This window comes from Orycteropus afer, unplaced genomic scaffold (genome assembly GCF_000298275.1).
Source record: "Orycteropus afer afer isolate SDZICR_OR568_19922 unplaced genomic scaffold, OryAfe1.0 scaffold00027, whole genome shotgun sequence".
Classification (NCBI taxonomy): Eukaryota; Metazoa; Chordata; class Mammalia; order Tubulidentata; family Orycteropodidae; genus Orycteropus; species Orycteropus afer.
The window spans coordinates 8,484,376-8,508,716 of record NW_006921614.1 but is presented as its reverse complement, the minus strand read 5'-3'; the positions used below and the strand labels follow the sequence as shown (position 1 = coordinate 8,508,716).

General features: G+C 41.2%; 1 protein-coding gene across 1 annotated transcript in view; it reads left to right on the top strand.

Annotated features, from left to right (window-relative positions):
* CDYL (chromodomain Y like) overlaps positions 1-23,323 on the top strand; it is a 161,556-nt gene extending 138,233 nt beyond the window's left edge. The window contains exons 3-7 of the mRNA XM_007935353.2: positions 4,798-5,054; positions 6,451-6,623; positions 12,197-12,407; positions 21,746-21,889; positions 23,165-23,323. Coding sequence (XP_007933544.2) covers positions 4,798-5,054; positions 6,451-6,623; positions 12,197-12,407; positions 21,746-21,889; positions 23,165-23,323 — 944 coding nt within the window. The remainder of the gene's footprint in view (positions 1-4,797; positions 5,055-6,450; positions 6,624-12,196; positions 12,408-21,745; positions 21,890-23,164) is intronic.
* The last annotated feature ends 1,018 nt before the right edge of the window (positions 23,324-24,341 follow it).

Below are 24,341 nucleotides of genomic sequence, written 5' to 3'. Positions count from 1 at the left end.
CATCTTCCTTCCGAGGAGTGGCTGGTGGGTTTGAACCGCCAGCCTTCTGGTTAGCAGTCAAGTGCCCTAGGCACTAATACTAGTGAAGTAGATAAACAAGAACCCTGCTTTCATGGAGTTTGGTGGCATAGATGGATAATACATACTATAACTAAAAATCAAATGAGAAAAAAATAACAACTTTGGTGAGTAGTTCTACACAGAAACACACCCAAGTCATGTGAATAGCAGTTAGAGAGGCTTAGCATTAGATGGCTGGATTGGAGAGGATTGTTAGAGGAAACAACATTGGAGCCACAGTCCCTATGAGCATCCAGCACAGGCATTTGAAGCTCTAGGGAAAGAGCATTCTAGGCAGAGGGAACATCAGGTGCAAACACCCCAAGATGGGCACAAACCTGGGTCGCAGGAAAACATTGACTAGATTGTAAGGAATGGGGGCAGAGGGACATAAAGGATGAGGATGGAGGAGGGAGTAATGGAAGGCAGAACCTAGCTCAGTGTTGGCAGTCTGTGATCTCAAGATTATTGATCCAGTTTTATCCACCTAAATAGTGCACACCTGGATGTCAAATATCCAGGGGTAGATGGATAACAGACCGTCTCAGAAATCATACTGGGAAAGACATATAGTTTAGGCACCTGTGAGGTCATGGAGTCTTAAATCAGAGATCTTTATGGCACCCTGGAGCCTACACAGTTTTTACAGAAGAAGCTGAACGCCAAATTAAGCAGTCTTGGTCAGCCTGAGCCAAAATGAATTGATTTGTAAATTTGCAGAACCATGAATAGCTCCGTAGGTGCTTGTGCCTCAAAGGAAACCCCGTTTTTGTGTTTTTTTTTTCCTGAAGCTTGGAGGTAAAGATTGCATGCACCCAATAGCTGCCTGCTTCTGTGGAAGAAAGCCACCAGGAAGAATATGTGGAGAGTTTAAGGAATGATGCCTTTCTAGACAAAAAGAAAAACAGCGCCAGGTTGAGAGCTTTGTCCTAGTGAGAAGCAGCCCCCAGTGCAACACTTGATATGGCACCAATTAAAAGTTCAGTTCTGGGTACCAAAACCAAAAAACCCATTACTGTCAAGTTGGAACTGACTCATAGCAATGCTACAGGACAGAGTAGAACTGTCCCATAGGGTTTCCAAGACTGTAATGTTTATGGAAGCAGACTGCCACACCTTTGGAGCACCTGGTGGGTTTTGAATCACTGGTGATCTTTCAGTTAGCAGCTAAGCACTTAACTACTACACCACCAGGGCTTTTCTCAGTTCAGGATGTAAGTACCCTTAACGGCCCAAATATCTCTCATATGACAGTATTGGTACACTCTGTGTGCTCTGCAGGAGCCCTTTCAGGGAGGACGGGTCTTTGCCTGCCCTAAATCTGTGTCCTTGTAACTCTTACTGTGCCACTTGGTCTCCTTTTAGGTGGGGAAATTATTATTCTCAGCCATCATCTAAGTATTAGTGTTCTCTCACCTATAACTGTATTTCTCTAGGACCCTTTAGCCCCAAGAGATTTCCCTGGATTTTGGAACCAGAAGAGAAGAAGCTGGAATTAAATTGAGTTTATTCTTCAGACCCTAAGCCTGGTGGTTATGGATTATATCTTTTTTACTGTTAGTATGATACACATTAAACTTTCAAATATTCTGTGTACTCTAACACAAAATTTTAATGAATTCTTGATTTGGATTTTTTTTCCTATTTAATGATTTTTGCCCATCTTTCATTGTATGTACCTTCTCCCCTTCGTATTCTAGTGAAGTGACTTGCCTAGGTTTACTGGTGGACCTTAACTTACCCTCACATTACCTCTTTTCTGTTCTCCTCTACCACTCTACAGTCCATGCTACTATTGACATGTCCTCATTACCATGACATTCTTTCCTTCCTGCTTCTCCAGGCCCCATAAGGCTTTTTTTTTTCCCACCCTCTACCAGCACTCAAGGAGCTCTGGTAGCATAGTGCCTAAGGCACTTGACTGCTAACCAGAAGGCTGGCGGTTCAAACCCACCAGCCACTCCTCGGAAGGAAGGTTGGGCATTCCTACTTCCGTAGTGATACTGCCTCGGAAACCCAAGGAGGGGTCGCTATGAGTCGGGGCCGATTCGATGGCAAATAACAACAACAACAAACCAGCACTCACAGCAGGCTCATTCAGCTTGCTCCTCCCTTTGGAGCTCCTGCTTTACAGTCTAGCCATCAGTTCTGGACAGCAAAGTAAGTACTAATCTCCAACCTAGACTTTTCCACCCCTACCTCTGAGCTCTGTAGCACATCCGCCTGGATGTCCACCATGTATAGAACCAGATTTTCTTCCTCTCGACTACTCCAAACTCCCCCATGGATGTCCTCTATCTCCTGGTCACCCAGGCTCAAAGATTCAGAATAATTCATTGTTCATTTCTCCATAATGAAGGAGTTATCTGATCATGTTGATTCTAGCTGACTAGATTGGAGAGGTTGAAGAATGATGAACAGAGGGAAAATTAGACATGGAAAGTGTATACCAGGTGAGGCTGAGATGGGGGGAGAAGAGACAGTGGCTGAGAAGAACAGATTGAGGGAGGGTTCTGAGGGTAAAAGAGATGGAAGAATGTTGTTAAATATGGATAGACGGGGTAGGATCTGTTAGAGAAGGAGAGTTTGAAGAGTGAAAAGAGCATTGCTGGGTTTTTCAGAAGGTAGAATTAATCAGCATGGTATTGTAGTAGTAGTATTTCATTAAATGCTTTTTCAGTTGAAAATACTCTAGGGTGTAAATCCTTTAGGGGGGGCATTTTAACAATTTCATTCAAAAGGTGTATAACCTTTGGCTGGTTTCTAGGGATTTATCCTGTAGATTTGCCAGCAGTGGGATGGTACAGGTCAGGTTATGCATGGCAGCATTGTTTCTAATATCAGAAGATAAATGGATGATATTGTGTATTCCAGTGTGTATTGGTAAGATGAGTTACAGTCTATCTACACAGTGAACTGCATTGAAAAAGAATAAGGAAACTATATCCTGATAGAGAAAGATTGCCAACATACAGTCAAAGGAATTAAAAAGCAAGATAAAACACTAGATCTGGTATGCTGCATTTCTTTAAAGGGCAAAAATGTAACACACTACGATGGAGTTGAATCCGACTCATAGCGACCCCTCCTTCGGTTTCCAAGGCAGTGTCACTAAGGAAGTAGATTGCCCAACCTACCTAATGAGGAGCGGCTGATGGGTTTGAACTGCCAGCCTTCTGGTTAGCAGTCAAAAATGCCTTAGGTACTACACCACCAGAGCTCCCTATTTAAAGGGGTGGGGGGGGGGAATATACATTCTCATTTCTTGTATATAAATAAACTCTGGAAAGATGGATAAGAAACCAACCCCAGTGGCTGACTAGAGGGTAGAGGGAGAACTTCTACAATCTTTTTTTTTGGGGGGGGGGGTGTTAATAAAAACTCCAAAGATTAAGATGCATAGTATTCTTTGTACCAACTAAGTGAAAGTCAAAGTCAGGTTTGTTCTGCCAAGAAGCTTATTTGGCTTCCTTAAAATTGCTACTCAGGAGTCCTTTCTGGTGGCTTTGGTTTATCTTCTTTCGTTTGGAGGAAATAATTTTGATTCCCAATTCTTCATGATCTTCCCCTTAGAGAACTTCCAGCATTACTAATTTTATTAGCAAAGTCTGATCTTATTTATTTATTTATTTCATTTCTCTCCCTTTTTTGTCTATCCACAGATTGTATTCATTACCAGGTTAAATGATAGCTACATGGCTCATGTGTAGGAGGATAATTATTTGTCTTGAATTCTTAACCCTGACATATGTTGAGAATCCTACTAAAATATTAAAATTAAACCCTTCACTTTATTATAATAAATACTAAGTTCAAGAGACCACATCTTAAGATTGTCTTGAAAAACCATGTTGGTATTGAGGAGTGTAAGAGCAAATGAGCAGAAATTCTGTGCGGTGGGAGAAAGGATAACTGTCTTCAGATATTTCAAGAGCTGTTTTAAAAAGCAGTAGACCTAAGACTACAGAATGGACCTTCTAAATAATCACATCCCAGGGCAGCATGGAAAAGAACTGTAAAGTTTTAGAGTGTCCCACAAGAAGTTGTTGCTTAGAAGTGGTTCCTCATCACCACTCCATGTACAGTAGAGACAGGGCGATGGCATCGGGTATGTTCATACACATCTACCTTGTGTTTGGAGTCCCTGGTGATACAGTTAACTTGCTCAGCAACTACTGAAAGGTTGGAGGTTCAAGTCCTCCCAAATGTACCTTTGAAGAAAGGCCTAGCAATCTACTTTTGAAAAATTAGCTATTGAGAACCCTTTGGGGCACATATGGGGTTACCATGAGTTGAAATCAACTCCGCAGCAACTGGTTTACCTTGAATTTAGAAAAAAGAATTTGACTAGATGGTAGATGAGTCAACTTTAATATTTTCTTGAAAAGTTTAGTTAGTTGTTTCAACTTTTCAAGCCTAAAATAGACACACTGCATGGGGCCCATTTTTTTTTAATTACGTCCTTCAGAAGTCTGAACTTTCATAGCTACTTTGTAGTAAATACCTTCCCATCTTTACTTTTTAGGCAAAATAAGAGGGTGCTTTCATTGTCAGACTCTGAAGAAAAAAAAGACCTTTAAAAATAAACACTTTAAAGGTTCTAATTTTTAATGTTCTTGCATTACTACATTAAGTCTTGGGTTTTTAATGGGCATTTTTACGTAACTCAAAGAGGACATTGGGGAGTGAATTGGTGGTAGGACATCACAGACCACTGTGATTTCAAACTCTTGGCAGGTACATCTCCGTTTATGGATGCATTAACAGCCAGTGGAACAACCAACATACAGACATCTGTTACAGGAGTGACAGCCGGGAAAAGGAAATTTATTGACGACAGAAGAGACCAGCCTTTTGACAAGCGGTTGCGTTTCAGTGTGAGGCAAACAGAAAGTGCCTACAGATACAGAGATATTGTCGTCAGGAAGCAGGATGGTTTCACCCACATCTTATTATCAACAAAATCATCAGAGAATAATTCACTAAATCCAGAGGTGAGATACCATTCTTTGGGGTGGTTTGTGTTAATACTTGTCTAGGCCCTGGTTGTCCAGGGTTAGCTTGTGTGCTGCTTGACTGAGTTAGCACTCTTCCTTGTGTTCTTTCTAAATCTCCTGGGCTCGTTCAACCTGTTTGCCAGAAGGCAGCAAACAGAGGTGACATTTGTGAGGTGTGTGACCATGGTGAGGTTGGGACAGTGTGCCATCTTCATCGTCATGGATCATTGTGGTCCCACTTCTGGGCTGAGAAGGGAATGGTGGTTTGTCTTTGCCCTCTTTCACCTCCCAAGCAAGCCAGGCGTTCTCAGTCTGGAAGGCGTGGGGGAGCCTCCCCAAATCATATGGTGTGTGCATGCATGTGCTTTTTCTGTAGCTTCATCAGATTCTTGATGGATTCTTTGTTCAGGCAGATGACAATGCCCTGGGCCCTGGCCCCTTCAGCATCATACTTCATCAAGATCCTAGTCTTCAGATACTCTTCAGCCTTGTAACAGAGCATAGAGCTACAGTGACTTCACACGTGGTCATGCCTGTATAAGCTCCAGGGACTGATTTTGGGGGAAGAGGGGAGCCAATGTGGGAAGGTTTGGAAACTAATTCTATGGAATATTTGCAATCCGATTTGAACCTGTACTGACTATGCTTTACCAAAATTTTAAGTTCTAGTAATTGTTTACTTTCTACTTGTGGGTAGCTAGGTGACCTGTTTTCCAGACAAGAAACTAAACTGCAGAAAGTCTGTGTGTCTGGGCAGGGTCACATTAACTAAACAGGCTCAGGGCTGGTCCCCAGTACATTTTTGGACTCCACAGTCCCTCTGCCTTCCTGCTGGGCTGGTTATTTTTAAATACTTAATAGAAATCATTTTAAAATGGTTCTGTGCCCCTCTAAAACTACCCTTCCATGTTGACATGCTTGTATTTAATGCATTCATCCACTAAATTATTTTGGTTTCTGCCCTAAGTGTAGTAAGCTAGTTTAAAAAAAGAAGAAGAAAAGAAAAAATGGGAACTAAACTAGTTACTTTGAACTGGTTGAATGTGCCACCTGCTGTCCAAACTGTAGAAATGTCAAGTGAATATAACAAGTAACTTATTATCTATTGAGGACCTCAAGGATTATTGAATTTTAAAGGTAACTTAGAGTCAAGTGTCTTTCTAATTATACTCTATAACAAGTTATGTAATTTGTACTCTGCCCATTGGCATTCCCAGTCTTTGGTTACAGAAAATAAGAAATTTGTAAATGATTTAAAGTCACCATAGAGAGAGAGGACAGTATCACTTGGTAAAAATACGTTTTCCATGGATCCTGATTATCCAATAATAAAATCCTTTTAGATTCTGAATCAAAAGTATTCTTTACCATTTTAACTTCTGGTGGCTTTCAGGTGATGAAGGAGGTCCAGAGTGCACTAAACACAGCTGCTGCTGACGACAGCAAGCTGGTGCTGCTCAGTGCCGTGGGCAGTGTCTTCTGTTGCGGTCTCGACTTTATTTATTTTATACGGCGCTTAACAGATGATAGAAAAAGAGAAAGCACTAAGATGGCAGAAGCTATCAGGTATGTAAAAATGGTGTTGATTTGGGGGTCTTGCTTTCATGTTCCCAGGTAGAATAGGCCCAACAAACTTTGTGAATAAAATGTCCATCTTCCACCGAAAGACAGACCTAATAGCAAGATTAATTAAATCATCTATCTTTTCCATGGACCTAGCATAAATTGCTACTTGCCTTGGGCTAATAATGGATTTCGTCGCAGAACCCGGGGAGGACTCAGTGAATGTTCTAACTATTATAGTACACGATAATGTATAGCCAGAGATTCTATTATCTCTGCTATGCATTTATTTTGTCTTCAACCCTTAAATGAAGGTCTTTATTTTTTTTTTCAAATAACCACTTAATATTTGCATGACTCAAATAAATTGGCTAGTCTTTGTGACAAGCTAGTTCTATAATAAAATATGAAAAAAAATTTTTAATATACATAGTACACATTGTTTTTCAAGTTCATCTTAAGTTCCAACTACACAGAAAGCCAGATGATAGAGTAGAAAGCAAAGATTCCCCTTCTCTTCACCCCCACAGGTATCCACTGTTAAGCTGTATATCCCCCCCCCAGCCTTTTTCTAAACATTTTCATATAGATATGTGTCTATACAAATTATATAGGTTTCTTTTTAGTTTTGTTAATAAATGCAGTTATACTGTTACTTCAAAATTTGCTTTTTTTCATATGACATTATGACTTTGAAACATTTTCCTTTTCTTTCTTGTTAGATTTACCACTGCTCTATCATAATGGACCAAAAAGGTTTCCCAAGAACCACTTAACTCTGCTATAAGCATATCCAGATATATATTTAGTTCATGTCCCTCAGGACCATGCACATTACTATGCATGTAGTTAAAAGTATCTAACTTTTCAGAGGTGAATTTCATTTAAAGTGAATGAAACCCAGTCACCAATCAGAAAGATTATTTCTTTCTTTCTACTCACCTCCCTAAATGATGTATTAGGACCCCTCAGACTCCTCTGTGTTTGTTTTTATAATTTCTAGAGATGTAATTTAAGAAGAAGCAGACTTGCAAAATGGCAATAAAATCAGTTGGATCTTCTCCAACATCTCCAGGTATTTGGAGAATTAAAATTGAGCTTCTTTGGTAGTTAATGGGGTTTGCCTAGCTAAGCCCTAAGCATAACTGACACTGGGAGTCATCTTCACCATTCCAGGGGTGCACAGTAGGGTGGGTAAGGGTTCTTTTTCCTGTTTTGGTGGGTCTGAGTGAGGCAGGCATCTCTCCTGACAGATTTCCCATGATGGTTCTGACAGCATTGCCCTAAAACCCCCAGATCTAAGAATTATGGGCCTTTAGCCTTTCATAACAGTTTCCATTGTTTGCAAAATTAATATATTTTCTCATACTGTATACACATACATTTAGTAGGTTATCTATTTTTTAGTCCCTTTAGGCATCATTATTTTTTAGGCTATCATATGATGGTTGTTTTGTTTTTTCCATAAATTGTTTGTAATTTAATTACCTGATTTTTATTAAGTATTATTTCCAGTTTCCTAAGTAATTTCAAATTTGTGATGGACTCCCTGGATGGGAACATTTTGTTATTTGAAACTAAATTGCTTGATCGGTGCACTAATCCTATGAAAGATTGACTATACCTCTAAGACAGCTTGTAGACATTCCTAATTATCGACTCATTCCATCCTTTCGGTATGAATTACGTTAATTTTCATTTCTCAAACACAAGCCATCTTAACCATTTTGCTTCATATAGTGACTGTGTATGTTTTCTATTTTCTCTCACTTGATGTGTACATGAAACTGCACTTTTTGGTAACTTTGCTACAATAAGAAAATAGGATTTGTCAGCCACTGCCTTCTAAGGTCTGGTTCAGCTTTCCCTTACTGACTTCCCACAGTTAGGTGCCAGTTCTCACTCATTCTCAGCCCTGGTTCTGCCTACTCCTGCAGTGTTGACTTGCCCTTGGCAGTGGGTAAGGCTTTATGGTTGGGGCTAGAAAAAACAGAGCAAAGATAAACCAAGAGAGATTTGAATAGAGATATCATTTGTTAAACTCTTAGGTAACTTCAAATGTTATTGTCACCAGCTCCCCATTCCCATCCTTCTCCCCTTGTCCCACTGCAAAATGCTGAATTGGAATTCTAGGAAAAAGCCAAGTTTAGGAAAACCCAGTTGCTGCTGCTTTAAATGAGTATATCTCTGTCAATGTGATTTTTTTTTTAAAGAAAAATACATACTCTGGCAGGATCAGAAAAATAATTAGTTACACTGGATTCACTTAACCTTTACTTGTGTACATTTGCATTTAAATTAATTTTTACATGTATAAAATTGGCTTTTATACATAAAGCTCTTTATATATTTGTGTATGTATGTGTGTGTGTGTATATATATACATATATATATATATAGTTTCTGTGGTATCTTAACATATTCTAGTCTTGTTTCAAATTTCTTAAAACTTTGAGGCAAAGAACTTTACTCCAGTAAGTTTCCTCAAGTATAGCAGGGAAAATGAAGATTAAAGATTAAGTTGTCTGATAACGAGTGTAATTAACTATTATTGGAATTAGTGCAAACTGCAAAAGTAACCAGTGTGCAGACTACCTAGTTGTAATAAAATACTTGACATATTAGTGATTAAAAACAAAATTACTGCAGATCAGTTTAAAATACCACACTTATGACGTCTGTAGGTACCAATAGCTGCTGCATTGTGTCTGGAGGATGAGAACCTCCTCTTCCTGAGTAAGATGTCTTCTACCCTGATGGAATGAGACAAGGGGCCCCTGACAAGCAGTCCCCTGAAACAGGCTATAGGATTTGGGGAGAGAAGAGCGAGGGTGTAGATGTACAGCTAGAACTTGACCTCTCTTCCAGTCGGTCCTATTCTGTACATTCAAAAAGAGGAGTTGAAAAATGTCTTTGGACCAACTCTTAGAACTTTAGGTACTTGTTCCCTGATTTCTCCCAAACAATTCCAACACTGTTGACCTTATGCAATTTTTATATTGTTTAATTATAATTATTTTTAACTAATCTTGTGTAAAATGTAGTCTTTATCCTTCCCTGCCATACCCCACAGCCTTTAACACCCTGTTGCACTGTGCCCGTTTGAACTTGGCAGGTATTTTTATTGTGTTTTAAAATACACTTTCTGTATGAACAGTGAACAGGCCCTCCTTGAGTGCTGTGGCCTCCATTCCCACCTCCCCACCTGCTAGCTGGGTGGCTTTGACCAGGCCTCCAGGGCCCAGGGAAGTTTCAGCTAAACAGTAGAGCGTTTCCATGAAGATGTTTGGTTGTTTTTGTTTTTAAACTAGAGTTAATTTCTTTGGGGACCATGTTCATTTATGGCATCAGCTCACACATGAGAATTGCCGAGTTGTGTCCTCTGAAAAGGGAAGATGGCTTCTCTCCAGTATGGTTAGTTAGCTCATACCCTTCTCAGCTGTGCTCCCCAGTTTTAGATGTAGTTTTTGTCCAAATTCAGTATGTAGAAGTAGATGTGCAATCTCTCTTCATTCTGGCAAAAATTAAAATTGATTTTTTTGGGGGAAATTTTTAATTCCAAGAAATTTTCTCCAGCCTGTTAAAATCCAAGTTCTACCTTTACAGTACCTATTCTAAAAGCAGAGGTTTTTTTTATTTTATTTTATACAAACATAACACTTGGGAGGGGGAGAGCATTACGAGAAATATTTATTTGTAAGTATCTTTATAGAATCATTTTATTATTACACTGAGTTTGATAATTTTATGTTAACCTACCACCCCATCAATTGTTTCCAGATGTTTTTAGCACTGGGACAGTTGATATTTTGCACTCTGTTTCTATGAGACAGATTAAAGTGTAGCTGCTCCAGGGCCCCTAGGGGACTGAATTGGAAAACATCTGCTCTATGTCATAGAGACTATTTCAGCAGTTACCTTGCTCGTCAAGAGTAGTCAGTAAAGGAGACAGGAAATGTTTTCCATCATGTGTCATTGCCCTAGCATCTTCAAAAGGCAGCAGAATTGAAGTAGCTTAATGTAGGTTGTCTGCACTTATTTCAAGAGTCTATTTAAAAGGTTGTCTGTCTCTCTTTGTATCATTAAAACCTAGTGTGATCTTTCTAACAATGCCTCAGGCTCTCTCATTTAGAAAGTCTTCATGCAACTCATTCATTTGAATGACTTAATTCTCCTTCAGAGGAAAGATCCTATACACCTTATGGGAGGGAGTGTAGGAAGCCTTTGAGAATGTGGCTGGAGTTGAGTTTGTAGGCTTCTAAGCCACACACCCCTTCTCTCTCACACACACCCCTACCTCCACACCTCTCTAATCTGCCCCTCTGTAAAAAAAAAAAAAAAGTGAAGGCAGAATACCACTCTGTTGTTAATGGTGATTCGGGGGACTAAGATGCCAAGTGATGGCTTTCAGAGAAGATCAAACCTGATTGGTCTACTTACAAACTACTGGATTTAAAGCACATCTAAGCTGTCATTTTCAGTACTGAAGATGGGGGTCAGGTTCAGAATCCCATGTGTGACAAGCTCTGGTTAGTCTCTTACACTGAGCTAGAATTCAGATTGTGTTTATTTTACTGTGTGTTGTCCTCTTCTGCACTGTGTTAAAGCATAACAAAAAAACAACCACTGAACATAAAATCTGATTTTGGTGGTGGAAAGAAGATACATATTCCCAACCTACCCAAAATCGAAAAGCAGCTTGCTTTTCCAGTCTAATCCTGAGACATCCAAAAATAGCGTTGGCTTGGTTGTAAATGTCCACATCCTCTGTGAAGGCAGCCCTCCCTTCATCCCCTTTCCTTTGAGCTCCCATACCACGCATGGGAGCAGGTCATGTTGTGTAGACACACATCTTGGTTGTTGACCTTGGGTCTTTACTAGCCTTGTGGGTCACTTGGCCTCCACATCCCCCATATTACTAGGTATGTTGTTGTTGTTGTTTGCCGTCGAATCGGCCCCGACTCATAGCGACCCCTCCTTGGGTTTCCAAGGCAGTATCACTACGGAAGTAGGATTGCCCTATAGCTCATTATAAACTCTGGAAAGATCTGTGGTTTCAGAAATATCAGTGAGCTCTCTGAGATCACACAGCAAGCTTAGGCCCATGGTTTCTGACCCCTGGTCCACTGTTCTTCTCAGTATGCCTTGGGCCACATTTTGTCTGGAATAGCTTCTTAGTTTGTCATAGGAAACCCAGAATGTTTTTGGGGCCTCTCATATCTTGGAGGAAATAATGAGGAGCGAGACGTACTGGTCTTAGAGTCCAAAAGCCAGACTGCAAATACAAAAACAGCTTTGGGCTATGATTTAATTCTAATCTTCACATTTCGTATATAGATAGTTAAGCCACAGCCAATTCCTACATGGGATGTGGTGTACAGATAATCATTAAGCCTTCACAACATGCAGAAAATAAATCCATAGTCCACAGTTCCCAGGAGAAGGTCTTAAATGAACCTCAACTCTAGTGATTTCTAGAGTTTGCATCTTAGTAAATTGAATTATAAAATGGTAGACTTTTCTACTGCTCAAATATGCAATGTTTTGAGTAATTCCTCATATATGCTTCATTTTAGAAACTTCGTGAATACTTTTATTCAGTTTAAGAAGCCTATCATTGTAGCAGTAAATGGCCCAGCCATTGGACTAGGAGCATCTATATTGCCTCTTTGTGATGTGGTCTGGGCTAACGAGAAAGCCTGGTTTCAAACACCTTATACCACCTTCGGACAGAGTCCAGATGGCTGTTCTACCGTTATGTTTCCCAAGATTATGGGAGGAGCATCTGTGAGTACTTTTTTAAAAAACGCATTCTGGAAACCTTCCTGAAGAAATCTAACTGGGTTTTTATTTTCCTAAATATATGTAAAGTGTCATTCTGTGAGAACTTTCCATCAAATGCATTTATGCTTAATTTTTGTTCATTAACTTCTGTTTTTAATTTATTAAACCAGAGACCTTTTTCCTGTTTTGATTCATATACTGTGTATCAACACAGTTTTGCATCATTTCCTAGAGAAGGACCTTATTCAGTGAGAAGTACATTATCTTTTGATAACTAACACTGATATTTGATACTATTAAATCCAGACAAACACAGTTTGCAATGGAAAGATTCTTTACCTGGCAGTCTAAAAGCTTTCTTTTAAGAGAAAGGAATGAGGGAGCAAAGTAGCTTAAGAGGGTTTTTTCCTGCATAGTTTTGGGGTTTTATTTTTAACTCTTTAATCCATCCATAATGATAGTTTGTGTTTGTGCTGTAGCTTGTGATTTGTCAACCAGTTACACGTATCTTATTCCTGATTCCTTGAAATAGGGGAAGTGGTAAGGTCAGGGTTGGATTCCTCAGAAACACTCTTAAGTTTGGCATGTAGGGAAATTATTAGGTAATCAGGCACCTGTTGAAAGGAAGGAGAAGGATCTAGGACTAGAGGGAGGGAGATATGACACTGTGATGCAGGTCTGACAGATCCAATAGCCCTGTGGGTAGCTCTGGAACATAACAGCCCCAGTTGTCCTGTGGGGGGCGAGGATGGCCAGGCTTTTATGTCTACCAGCCTTTGGATGTGGGCTGCCCCAGAAGGGTGCGTGCCCTTAGACAAGGAGGCACTCTGCAGCTGAGGTGAACCCTGAAACGACTGACAGTTCGTGGCTATCTGACACATTCCCAGCAGCTGGGCAGCAAGCCTTCCTTGAAGGTGGTCTGGGAAGCACACCTCTGTGACCACCACAGTCCATCCCTTGTACCATTAGATCCACCTCTTCACAGCCTTTTGGGGAGCAGCTCCCAGGACTCTAATGGGCTGGCCTCTCTTCCTCAGGGAAGACCTAGAAGATTAACTAGCAATTGTTAAAGGCAAGAACCATTAGTGGGCACTAAAATTGAAGGTGAAAGTATGATGAGAAAAGGGATATTTGCATCCTCTCTTTACAAAAGAGAAGATAATAACTTCACAGTGGAGAAACCTAACATGTCACTTACTGAATGATCATTGTTAACCAGAAATAAGACTTTTGACCTCTGGTATGCTTTAATATGACATACACAGAAGGACACAGTGCCACTCCTGCACGATTCATACCAAAAATGCATCGCCTCAGCCTAACTACAAGAAAACAAGCAAAACCAAATAGAACATTCTACAAAACAGCTGGACCAGTCTTCTTCTAAAGTATCAAGTCATGAAACACAAAAGGAAAGACAGGGAAACAGTCACAGATTAGAGGAGGCCAAGGAGACATGACAGCTGAATGCAGTGTAGGGCACTGCTCCAGAAAAAGAACATTAGTGGGAAAACTGGAGAACTTTGACTAAGTTAATTTTGTATTATGTCAGTGTTAATGTTCTGGTTTTGATCATTGTAAGATATTAACATTAGGAAGAGTTGATTTAAGGTTATATGGGAACTCTTTGTACTAATATAATTTTTCTCTAAATCTAAACTTACTCAAAAAACAAAGTTTAAAATGTGAAAGAAGAGGAGTAGGAAGGTCAGTAGGACCAGCAACAGCCCCCACTGGTCTCATGGCTACATGTGATTTCATTATCACCCTTCCCCGTTATGGATACATACATAAACACACACACACAGCCACCACTTCTGCTGACTCACTGGTGTGACTCTTGCCCTGGACAGGTCTGAGCCCCTGATCACCATGCCCTTCTCAGGAGGGAATTGCTTATACTTGTCCACTTTACAAAGGAGTACCACTAGGCCTCATGTAGCTTCCTAGGTTCCTGTCCTACCCTGTTATATAACAGTGGCTCTGCCTCTTCCTGATTAGCAAGGTCAGATAACCCTGTTTGAATGAAATTCCTTGACTGCCAGCCCCAGATACAGAGAGCAGCAAGAGTGCAGGCAGTGGCCATAGCTTTACGTTCAGGGAAACTTCAGGCTATGTCTGCTAGCAAACATATGTCCCCTCTGGGGCCCAGCAGAGCCTGGAGTTGAAAGGACAGAAGACACAACATCCCTCAGCAGATCATCAGGAGTGATGGGAAGGGGGCCACTCCGACTTCTTTCCCCTTTACTGCATGCCACATCTTCCTCCTGGGGACACGGGACTAGATGTAAGCCTCTGATTTAGTGTATGTCCCATGAAGTGGAAGATGGCAGCCTTCCCCTTAGAGCCACCTCCAGACTGTCTTCACCTGTACCACCAGCCGCCAGGCTAGTAGCTTCCAAATGGCAACTTAAGCCAACAGTCCCACAAGGTCCTGGGCCCACTCCGCATCCCTTTGCTGTGAAGTAGGTCTCTGGTCTAACACAGTGTTGGTGATGTCCTCTGCTAGTGGAGTACATGTTCTTAGCTCAGAGAGTGACTGGGTGTTGACTGAAGCCCTGAAGAGGAAAGCAGCCCATGCCCGGAATGAGTGTCCAGTCATGTTAAATCAGTTTTCACCAAGTGGCCATTTGATTGGTGGCCTGAAGAATGTTGCCCTGAGAGGGCTTAGCATTGGGGCATCTGGCTGGCAGATTGGACACTCAGCAGCCACAGTAGCTAAATGACCTTCAGTGAGTAGAGGCCATGCTGGCAGGCTCACACAGCTCACGCCAAGGCCTTCCAACTCATGTGTCCACATGCTAGCACTAGTGTGGCCAGTGATCAACACTGGCTGACATTACTGTCTTCTTTAGTTGCTTAGTCCCTCATCTATGATACGGGCTCCCTGAGGGCATTAACATGAGATGCCACAATTTCCACACTTCTCCATAGATCCACCACATTGCTCTGTGCCAGACCTCCTTGCCCCCGGTTTTTCAGTCCTTCTCTTTCAGACCCCTGACATTGGCCTGGCCATTCACTATAACCCATAGGTTAGTATATATTCTAACGTTGATCTTCCTACACTAACTGGCCAACCAGACACATCATCCGTTCAGAGGGGCCCTTGTACTGCTGGCCAAGGATCAGCAAAGTTGCCATCCCTGTTTCTGTGCCAGCCTCAGTCATAGAAGTCCCCATGTATTCATAGGTATGAACTGAGCAAGGGGCACTGGTACAGTTGTGGTAAGTAACATGGGGGTCTGGGCTACATACTCATATAGGTAGGTAGGAGTGTGTGTGTATGTGTGTGTGTGTGTTGGTGCCAGATCCCAGACATACCATGTGTTCCTCACAATGGCTACTGCTGGAACTGCCCAACTCTGGGACTGGGATATCCGAGGGACATTTCTCATGCATGGTCATCTGGTATCCCACAGTCAGGTGCTGTCTCTACCAAGACCAATGAGTACTCCAGGAGTTGTTGTTAAAGGCCTATGATTCTCTGTGGGACTAGACTAGCCTGGCTTTGTTTTAGAACCCCAGGGCCCTGTGCCATGATCCTCCCCCTGATGCTGGCCATAAGCTCCATAAGCTGTCTTTACCCACTCTGCCCATGCTCTTCACTGTCACCCTCAATTAGCATGGCACCACATTCCCTTGCTTCTAGGAGTCACCCTAGTAGTGAGGTCACAACTTCCCCAAACAGACTTGCCAGGGTGTTTAGTCTTATCTATCACAAAAGCCCCAAGTCAATGAACTCTCCTGTTCAGTTTTGTAGTCTGGCCCTATTGACCAAGCATGTTGAAAACTCAGTTGCAATGCATGCTCCCAATTCTCACCAGCTTATTCTGGGTGGTGCCTCTCTGTATGGGTCTATATGGGACAGATGAAGACATGGAAGGCATGCCTATGCCATTTGTCTTACTCCTTGTGCTGTGCTGCCCCTGTGTGGAACTCTCCTAATAGGCACTGCCAAGTTCCCATGGAAAAGAGTCATTACTTTCTACACAGCCGGGTTATGCTGTATACGGGAGTTATTACCATTGAGGAGATTAAAAGGGTAGAAAGCATGACCTCACAACATCGTATGGTCTAAGGAGATGGACAGTATTGATGCTGGTCTGGGGAAAAATTAAACAATATCTATACACGTTGTGGGTGAGGCAATTTGGAGGTGGTGCCTTTAGACCAAATGTTCTAAGGAATGGAGGTCTTAGAGTTCACTTTAACTCAGAAAGATCCTTAACAGCTTGAGGTCATTAAAAAGTTCCCACTGGACACATCTTAAAAAGCTATCACTTCTAGTGTCTTCTTTGTGATCTGGTACCACTAGAGCCTTGGTCCCCAAGCAGGGTGGTTTTGCCTCTCCCTCAAGGAACAGTTAGCAATGTTTGGAGACTTTGGTTGTCACAACTAAGGACATACTAGTGGGTAGAGGACTGGGATGCTGCTCAAAATGTGACAACACAATATCTGACTCCACAACTAAGAGTGATGGGCCCAAAGTGTCAGTGCCCAGGTTGTGAGACCCTGCCCTGCAGTTAAGAGCCTGAAGTTCACAGTGTAAACTCTAGTTTTTGAGCAGAGTATTTCTCTTTCTGTATAGAGAGTGAATAGATGTTGAGTTGAGTTGTATTGTGACCGTTCTTGTTAAAGTGACTGCATAAGTGATGTAGCTTCTTCCGTGAGCTTTTAGCTTTCAGTAGACTGAGGCAAGATAGGGGCAAGTTGGTTTCCCCAGGTGACAGACATGTGGTGAACTGTGCAAGGAGGATACCTTAAAGGGATCCTATTATCAGGCCAGCCACTCCTCGGAAGGAAGGTTGGGCAATCTACTTCCATAGTGATACTGCCTTGGAAACCCAAGGAGGGGTCGCTATGAGTCGGGTCCAACTCAACGGCACATAACAACAACAACATTATCGGCTACAGTGCCTAGGTAGTGCAAACCATTAATGTGTTTGGTTGTTAACCAAAAGATTGGAAGTTTAAGTCCACCCAGAGGTTCCTTGGAAGCAAGTCCTGGTGATCTACTTTGGAAAGATCAACCATTGAAAGCCCTATGGAGCACACACAGTTCCACTCTGACACATAAAGGGTCACCATGAGTCTGGGTCAACTTGACAGAAACTGGATCTTTTTCATGATGATGATGATGATTGGGGAAGAAAAACAACATGCAGGTAAAATAAGCTGTTAGCTGTCTCTTTTTTGCAGTATCTCCTGTAGGAGATAGGAAAGCTTTGGAGCTCTGCTGCAGTCACAAGCTATGCAAATTCACTTACAATCCATGTTCCTCTGCAGATATCCTTTGACTTACAGTTTCCACAGTAAACAGTCATGAAGTACATACTGTGGTTGGCACCTTGAACCAGCTGGTGGAGAACACACAAAGTCACTTAGTGTTACTGCATGAGCTCTGTAGCTCCCAGATCCCTGCATGAGTGCATGCAAGGTCAAAGGCCACCCGCAAATGGCTGGTGTACCAGTTCTGAGCTCACAGAGAAGTACCCTTTGGAAGCTGGGGACAGCCGGTCAGAGGGCACGACTAGGAGACCCATCTTGGCCACGGCATGTCCTTACCACCTTTCTTCATGCCATATTTTTGGCTGGATAAAAAGAGGTCTCTGTTTCTCTTTGCCCTTCGGCATTTCACATTTGTCCAGGTTGTTATGCAATAGCTTTTTAAATAGTTTGGCAGTTTTGACCAAATTAGGTATTTAATGACTATTGTTTAAACCAATTCAGGGCCTGTGCTTAAATGAGAAAGCATTAGAAACCCTGAGTAGGTTCCATCATTTACACTGTTTAGTGAATTCAGAAATTCCCTTAATTGTCCTGCACATCTGAACATCTAAAATAGGGAGATGCTTAAGGAGGGAAGACTCCTCTGAGGTCAGCAAGTGTGCAGTGAGTCCACCTCTGAATGGACTGGCCACAATGATTCATCCAGATGGAGGGTTATTTGGTTTGGCTATGGTGCTGTCAACTCCCAGCATGACTGGTACTAGATCTGAAAAAATCAATCAAAGGTAATGAAGGAGAAAGAGAAGCAAAAGAAGAGAAATTAAAGTAGAGAATTAAATTGCCCTCCAAACCAGAACACCAAACCTGTTGCCATCAAGTCAGTTCCTGCTCATGGTGAACCCACGTGCATAAAGTAGAACTGCTCCATGAGATGTCCAATTCTCTGACCTTTTGGAAACAGATCACCAGGACTTTCTTCTGTGGTTGCCACTGCGGGAGTTCGAATTATCAGCCTCCAGGTTAATAGTTGAGCACAAACCATTTGTACCACCCAGGCATCTAAATTGACCTCCAGATGGTGAAAAATAGCAAACCAAGAACAGAGAGAATCCATAGGAGGACATAGAAAAGAAACATCTAAATGATGGTTAAGGGGAAGGGGGTTGTCGTTTACATCCACTACCTTTTACAAAGGAGAGGACATTGGTGGTTCAGTGGTAGAATCTCACCTTCCATACAAGAGTCTCAGGTTCAATTCCAGGCCAGTGCACCTCATGCACAAACACTATCCGTCTGTCAGTGAAAGCTTCTATGTTGCTTTGGCATTGAACAGGTTTCAAGTAGAGCTTCTAGACCAAGACAGACTAGAAAGAAATGCCTGGCAATCTACTTTCAAAAATCAGCCATTGGAAACCCCCTGGCTCACAGTGGTCCAATCCCACTGTGCCTGGGGTAACCATGAGTCAGGGGCCAACTTGATGGCAGCTAGTAGCCACAACCATTACAAAGAGTGTGGCTCACGTTGGGCTCTAGAACATGCTTCATGCTTAACATAAATGAGTTATTTGTGATGTTGTCTTTACTGTGTGTTGAAAGTGAGAGAAATGTAAGCTGGGAAACAAAGTTATCACCGTAGAGCACTTACACTAAATCACTGCATCAGAAACTCCTGTTACGTCGTCCTTTTGCATTGCATTTGAGTCTGCCTTTAGAAGAACTAGCTAGAACTTAAGATGAAGTCAGATCTCTAAATCTGTTGTTTATTTATAGACCCTCCTTTTCTCTGAGAAGAGGCCATTTAGTCAGGGATTTTGCAAATCATCTCCAAACTCTTCAAACACTCATGAGACTGCCCAAGACTTAGCTCAAGTAACAGGCTCCACTCTTGGTGATAATTCCAACCTTACAGATCCTCAGTAGGAGCCTCTTTTCCAGTCCCTGCTTATGTTGGAAAAGTAGTGGGTAGTGAGCCAAAGGCAGCCATGAGCTTTGCCAACTTTTTTGTGTGGCTTTCTGAGCTGTATATTTCACATGCAGTAAACTGTCTTGATGCGTTTATACAAAATGTACAACTTGTCAACTGAGAAACGTACTTAATAACGTAAGATCTTTTCTTAATGAGTTAACCTTTTTTGGTAAAGGAAGTTACCTACCAAGGGTGTGTTTTATCTGAGCCCCAGAAGGTCATCACAGTCATATTCCTGACCATTGGCGTCTTCAGGAATGCTAATCGTGGAAAATAAACTTTGGGCAGGAAATGGTCATGTCAGTATAGCCTATTCATGCTAAGTCTTTGTCAGATATGTATTCTATATAATTCTCCCCTTCTCGTCTCAGCATCTAAGAGCATATTATTTGAATGACATAAAAGCCATACAGATTGTGCTGAGACATTAAAAGTGATACAGGATCCAGAACTAAATAGTGTATTTTTCATTAAACAAAAATAAATGTTTACTTTCTCCATTGAGCCCCATGAAGTCACAATAGTCAAACCTTCATGAGCAGACTGCAAGAGGAGGTGATCTTTGGTCATATCCTGGTCCTGGATAGTTCCATATTTTAATATCCAAGTGATAAAATATCCAAGTGATAAAAAAATGTTTTAACATTGTTCTCTGTATGTTGAGAAAAGTCATCATTGGCCCTTTCATCAAGAGAAAATACCATGTAGTAGTTCTATGCCTGGTTCATGTCCCTGAAGTACAAATTACCTGGCCTTGTATTTTCCTCAGTTTCCCAGGGTTGTTTTTTTGTCTTAAATGAAGTTAATGCATGAGAATGGATTGCTGAAGAGGTTTTTCAAATTAATGGCAAATAGAGGTTTTATAATTTAAAAAAAAAAAAACACCTCACTGCTGTCAAGTCAATTCCAACTCATAGCGACCCCTCCTTGGGTTTCCGAGGTGATATCTCTACGGAAGTAGATTGCCCAATCCTTCCAAGGAGTGGCTGGTGGGTACTTTTGTAATTAGATTTTGGGAGGGGGTGCGGTTAAATCCTTTTGATTCTATATTAGATGATAAACATCTTACATTATTCTGTAATCATGGTCCCAGTGTGTTTTGTTCCCATCACCAAGTTGAGGGCCATGTTGGGTGTGGTTCATTCTTGGTGGAAAGGCCTGGAGAGTGGCTCTGTAGACCAGACTGGAGATTGTGAAACACAGGCCCTGCTGGGGCAGTTGTCTCCACAAGTCGATCCTTTGGTTGGATGTTGAGGGTGAATTTCTTGGTTTGCGTTTTCTTTGCTACATCCTCATCATATTTCTTTTTTGTTTCTTAAATATTTTACTACATTTTTGGTGAAAGTTTACACAGCAAATTAGGTTCCCATTTAGCAATATTGCTCAGTGACATTGGTTACATCTTCCACATTGTGTCAGCATTCTCATTCTTTCTGTCTGGTTGTTCCATTGCCATTAATCTAGCTTCCCTACACCCCTCCCCACCTCATCCTGTTATTTAGCTGAAAAAGGTGACCTCCAGGAGTGGTTTCAATTCCAAGTTTAAAGGGTATCTTTCAGGGCAGTAGTCTCAGGTTTTCCTCTAGTCTTTATCAGTCCAGTGTTGGGAGGTCTGGTGGCGTAGTGCCTAAGGCATTTGACTGCTAACCAGAAGACTGGCAGTTCAAACCCACCAGCCACTCGTCGAAAGGAAGACTGGGCAGTCTACTTCCGTAGAGATACTACCTCGGAAACCCAATGAGGGGTCTCTGTGAGTCGGAATCAACTTAACGGCATTGAGTTTGGTATTTTTTGGTTTTTGAAGTATTTGGTTATGTCTGGGAAATATCCATGACTGTTCCCCCTTTTGCTTTATTATATATATGAATACAAAGATAAAAATGCACATGCCTGCAGATACACCTGTACATGCACACGTATATACACATATATACCTTCCTATATACTTGTGTATACATATCTACCTGTGTAACCACTCATGAATTTTTTTATTTGTTCCTGCTATTGTTGCAAAATTGTATATGTTATTGCACTTACCAATAACATCCCTTATTCTTGTGTACTTCTTAGAGTCATCCTTAAAACCTTGGTCAAGTTGTGCATATCCATCACATTTCATATCAACATGAATTTTCTCTTTCAGGCAAATGAAATGTTGCTCAGTGGACGGAAGCTGACCGCACAGGAGGCATGTGGCAAAGGACTGGTGTCCCAGGTGTTTTGGCCAGGAACATTCACACAGGAAGTGATGGTTCGAATTAAGGAACTTGCTTCATGTAATCCAGTTGTATGTCTAACTTTTTCTTGCATATGTTACTTTTAAAATAAGCCCTGTTCCTCCAAAGATATACAGTATGTGCTAAATACTCCACATTTGCTCTCTACAGAGCCACCTTTGTGTTAACCCTGAGAAAGGTAGTAATTGATAACTACAGTTCTAGATCTCTCCCTTTGCAAATACCTAAGAATTAAAATCATGTTGTAATTTGGCATTGCTGTCTGAAATTTAGTGATTTAACGTGTCCTAGTACTCTGGTGGTGTAATGGTTAAAGCATTTGACTGCTAATCAGAAGATTGGCAGTTTGAACCCACCAGCTGCTCTGCAGAAGAAAGATGAGGCAATCTGCTTCTGTGAAAATTTATATCCTTGGAAACAAAGTGGGAGTTGCTATGAGTCACAATTGACATGATGGCAGTGAGTTTGCTTGGATTTATAGATATCTACAAGGAGCTGTGGTAGCTCAGTGGTTAAAGCATTAGGCTGCTAACCAAAAGGTTGATAGTTCAAACCTACCAGTACCTCCACAGGAGAAAGATGAGGCAGTCTCCTTCCATAAAGATTTATAGCCTTGGAAACCCTATGAGGCAGTTCTACTCTGTCCTGTAGGGTCACTATGACTTGGAATCAACTCTGGCAGTAGGTATAGATAGATGTCTATATAAGCTGACATGTATATAGTTCTTTATTGTTCTCAAAGTCCTTTCATAGAACCATACTTAATGTTTTTTCCCCCACAGTGGACCTAAGTTTTTGTTTAATAAATGTACTAGAAATACTTCATGTTCTGCCAACAAAATTGCATTTACCAAAAGACAGAATGAAATGTTGTTTAATATTAACTGGCATAACTCTCATCAAAACTATCCCAGACATATCTATGAACAGCTATCCTACTATTTAAATTTTGGTCCTTAAGCTGGCATTTGTACTGTTTTCATTAAACATCAAAAGAATCACAGTGTGCAGTTTGGGGCCCTCATGGGCCAGCAGCAGTCACATTGGGGACAAAAGCTAGGTCCCTTCTGAGTTTAGAGCTGGGCTACACATAGCCCTACTCTTAATAGTTAAATAACCATTTTGAAACAGAGAGTATATGCAGTATCTGATGTGGAATACACTTTTTTCAGATATTAGGCCTAATGTGTATTGTGAAAATGGAGTAGCCTTTTTAATAGGTGATTGCTCAACTTGGAGGATTGCCTCCATAATCAGAGGAGACATGGAGCCAGCGTGTGCATACACACCTACCGCTCTTGCTCACTGCTTGTTGTTTGGCCTAGGTGCTTGAGGAGTCCAAAGCCCTTGTGCGCTGTAACATGAAGATGGAGCTGGAGCAGGCGAACGAGAGGGAGTGTGAAGTGCTGAAGAAAATCTGGGGTTCAGCCCAAGGGATGGACTCCATGTTGAAATACCTTCAGAGAAAAATCGATGAGTTTTGACTGTCAGAGTGCCTACTGAACGACACTGGAACTGTTTGTTGCAGGACATCCGCGGCTCCATGTCGCCCTACTCCACCCTCACAGCCTGAAATAAGTTTACCTATAGCTCATGCTTGGAACTAGGACTGGAAACTTCCAAGCTATTTATTATCAAGGAGTTTTTAAGTACTGTAACTTTAAAATAACTACAAAACTCCTTTGTCCAAATGTCATTTTTTTATACTTAATGTAAACACAAGTATAAAAGTGTAATAGTGAGCAGTACACTGCTCTTCGAAGGTCTCATTTCTGTTATATTTGGCTTGTACTGTATAAAAAGGAAAAGAATTGTGTTTTTCTGTCTTTGGGTGGCAGGAAAGTCTAGAATAATGTCATTTTCCTCATTTTTTTTCCTTCTAGAGCACAGAATCTAAAAGTGTGTGAGCCAGCCTCACTTTGCCTAGCCCAGATAGCGATAGAGATCTGAGACATTGCCTTTGTCTCCAAGAAGGTACACATACCTCAGAGATGGAAAGTTCTAAATCAAAAGTAAAACTTCTCTTTTATGATGAAAAGTCCCCAGTGAGCAAACCCAAACTAAGTGTCCCCTTAGGGTCTCTGCTGAGACATCAACTGGTCCCCTTTTTCTAATCTATCTGTTCTTACCCAGTTAACATGAAGAAACCACTGTCTCTCTAGAAGAAAGCTTGTTTTGCAGTATTAGTGAATCACTGAATAGCTTAAGTATGGATATCTAAGTTGTAAGTTAGTCTTAGCAGGTTTTAAATAATTAGTTTTTTGACCCTTTGAAAAATAACTACGTAAGTGCTTCTTGTTGCTGGGTGAGAAAAACTACTTTATATACAGTTTTGATTTTCTATTTGCAGATACATTGATGTATTACACCAAAAAGAAGTATTTTTATGTTTATAATGTGTAATTTTTAGGTTCACTTAGAAGATATTTTATTTAATAAGTTAAAATTCTTTTGGCACACTATTAAATGCAGAAACTCCTTTCAAAAAAACTACCTTATATT